We start from the raw sequence: 2,421 nt of genomic DNA on the forward strand, positions 1-2,421 counted from the left end.
ATATCCACAAGCGTTTTCATTTCATTCGAGAGCGAGTGGAGCGAGACGAGATCAATGTGGAGCATATACCAGGAGCAGAACAGAAAGCGGACATTCTAACCAAGGCTCTAGCAAGAATCAAATTTAAGGAGATGAGAGAGCTGATAGAAGTTGAAGATCTAAGTAAAGATAACTTGAAGTTTAGAAGGGAGAATGTTGGATAAGCTTCAATGAAGATTATTTAGGAAACAAGTTATTCATTAAGATAAGTAGAATAACATAAGGATTAGGATATAAGGAAAGTTTCCTAATACAATGTGTAATAGGATTAAGCTAAGGTTTCTATTACATATATATAGAGATCTATAATGTATGTTGATCTAATAAGCTAAGAAAGAAATAAAACGAAGATACTGTTTTATACATTGTTAGCATACACATACGATCTTTGGTGACTTTACAATGTACAGACTATTGATTGTGATCCACGTGAGATCTTTACCCACTTGGTGAATGTATTGGGCGTGTCACTATATAATCATAAGATATGGTATAAGATGCCGTATGAGAGTCTTGAAGAGCTAAAGATCATATTTAATGGTGACCAAAATTTTCAGAGGATGTGTGAAGCAGCTGTACGGACGAAAATGGTTGATGTGTTTCTCGAGGAAGATGATGTTAATGATGATGCTTCTCATGCTAATGAGACCGTGGGAGATGCGCTTCTCATGCGACAGTTGGTGGTAACAGAGATAAGATGTGTGAGGAGGAAGCTCGTATTGAAGAAAATATAGCAGGGTTTGTTGATGAGGAAGAAGAATGCAATGATGAGGATTAACCGCCCAACTCGGATTGTGATGAAGAGGATGGAGCAAATGGTCGGAAACATTATGATAAATACATAAATTTCAGTGGAGAGATCAGGCTGGAGCAGACGTTTGATGCCATCACTGAGTTCAAAGAAGCCATTGTCGATTATGTGCTTAAAACAAGACGGAATGTGAAGTTCACTAGATGGGGATCCGAAAAATCTGAAGTGAGGTGTACAATTGGTGAAGGTTGTCCTTTTAGGATATATTGTTCGTATGAGAAACCAATAAAATTGTTCATGGCTAAGTTCTGCAATGATGAGCATTCTTGTGACAAGGACGGGTTTACCAAAGTGGTGAAGGACGGTGTAATTGCAAAATTGTTCTTGAATGACTTTAGAAGAAATCCTGATTTGATGCCACAAGCAATGCAACAAACTCTTGAGGACCGATATGACTTGGTTGTGACACATAACCAGTGTAGAAAAGCAAAGGGGAAGGCTTTAAAGATGATTCAAGATGAAGACGATGAGCAATTTGCAAGGTTCAGAGACTACGAAACAGAGCTGTTGAGGTAAGTAGAACAGTTTTGTGCGCTTTTATAAAATAAAACTGAACTCTTAACTTTCTATTACATGTTTTAGAACTAATCCAGAGTCGACTATTGAGCTTGGGACAGTGGCTGGAGTTGAAGGAGTTGATTTATTCGATCGTTTCTATGTCTGTTTTAAAGCACTCTGTGACACATGGCGTGCCTACTGCCGTCCCATTATTGAGATCGATGGTTGTTTTTAAAAGAACAATGTAAAAGGTCAACTCTTGGCAGCCGTTGGAAGAGATGCAAACAATCAGCTCTATCCAGTTGCTTGGGGCAGTTGTACAAGTGGAAAACACAGACAATTGGGTATGGTTCATTGCAAAACTCAAAGCTGACCTTGGTATTGGTGATGGAGAAGGATTCACGCTAATACCGGATAGGCAGAAAGGTTTGCTTATTGTTGTGGATCAAGAGCTTCCTAAGATAGAACATCGTATGTGTGCTCGCCATATATATGGCAACCTTACAAGAGTGCATCCGGGCAGGGCAATAATGAAGAAGATCTTTTGGAAAATTGCAAAGGCATACACGGTTGCTGAGTATGATGAAGGAATTGAAGAAATGAGGCAGTCTGTTCTTGGTGTTTATGAAACATTAATGGAAAAAAATCCTCAGACTTGCAGCCGTGCTTACTTCACGGGTACAGCATGTTATGAAGTTGTTCACAACAATTTCTCGGAGACATATAACAACACAATCAACACAGCAAGAGAGATGCCTTTAGTGGAGATGCTTGAGACAATAAGGCGTCTAGCTATGGTACGCACTGATTTACGGAAGGAAAAAATGAAGAAACACAAGGGGAAATACAGTAAGAAAGTGGCAAAAACCATTGAGGAAGAGTCAAAACACAAAAATAATTGTCGAGCAGTTGCTAGAGCTAATGGGCAGTTTGATGTGCGTGAGAATAATCTTGGCCATAGTGGCCATATGACAAGAAGGACATGTACATGTCGGAAGTGGGATATGACCGGCATTCCATGTCGCCATGCTCTACGAGTGATCATGCTTCATGCATATGAAGTGGAAATCTGA

At 39.5% G+C, this 2,421-nt stretch overlaps 1 protein-coding gene across 1 annotated transcript; it reads left to right on the forward strand.

The window, feature by feature from the left end:
* The first annotated feature begins 536 nt into the window (after nt 1-536).
* Nucleotides 537-2,421, forward strand: LOC106435841. The gene is made up of 4 exons (XM_048767694.1): nt 537-715; nt 892-1,362; nt 1,433-1,508; nt 1,615-2,421. Exons 1-4 carry the CDS (start codon nt 537-539, stop codon nt 2,419-2,421), a joined length of 1,533 nt encoding a protein of 510 aa, XP_048623651.1.

The sequence above is a fragment of the Brassica napus genome, chromosome C9 (genome assembly GCF_020379485.1).
Source record: "Brassica napus cultivar Da-Ae chromosome C9, Da-Ae, whole genome shotgun sequence".
In the NCBI taxonomy this organism is placed as follows: domain Eukaryota; kingdom Viridiplantae; phylum Streptophyta; class Magnoliopsida; order Brassicales; family Brassicaceae; genus Brassica; species Brassica napus.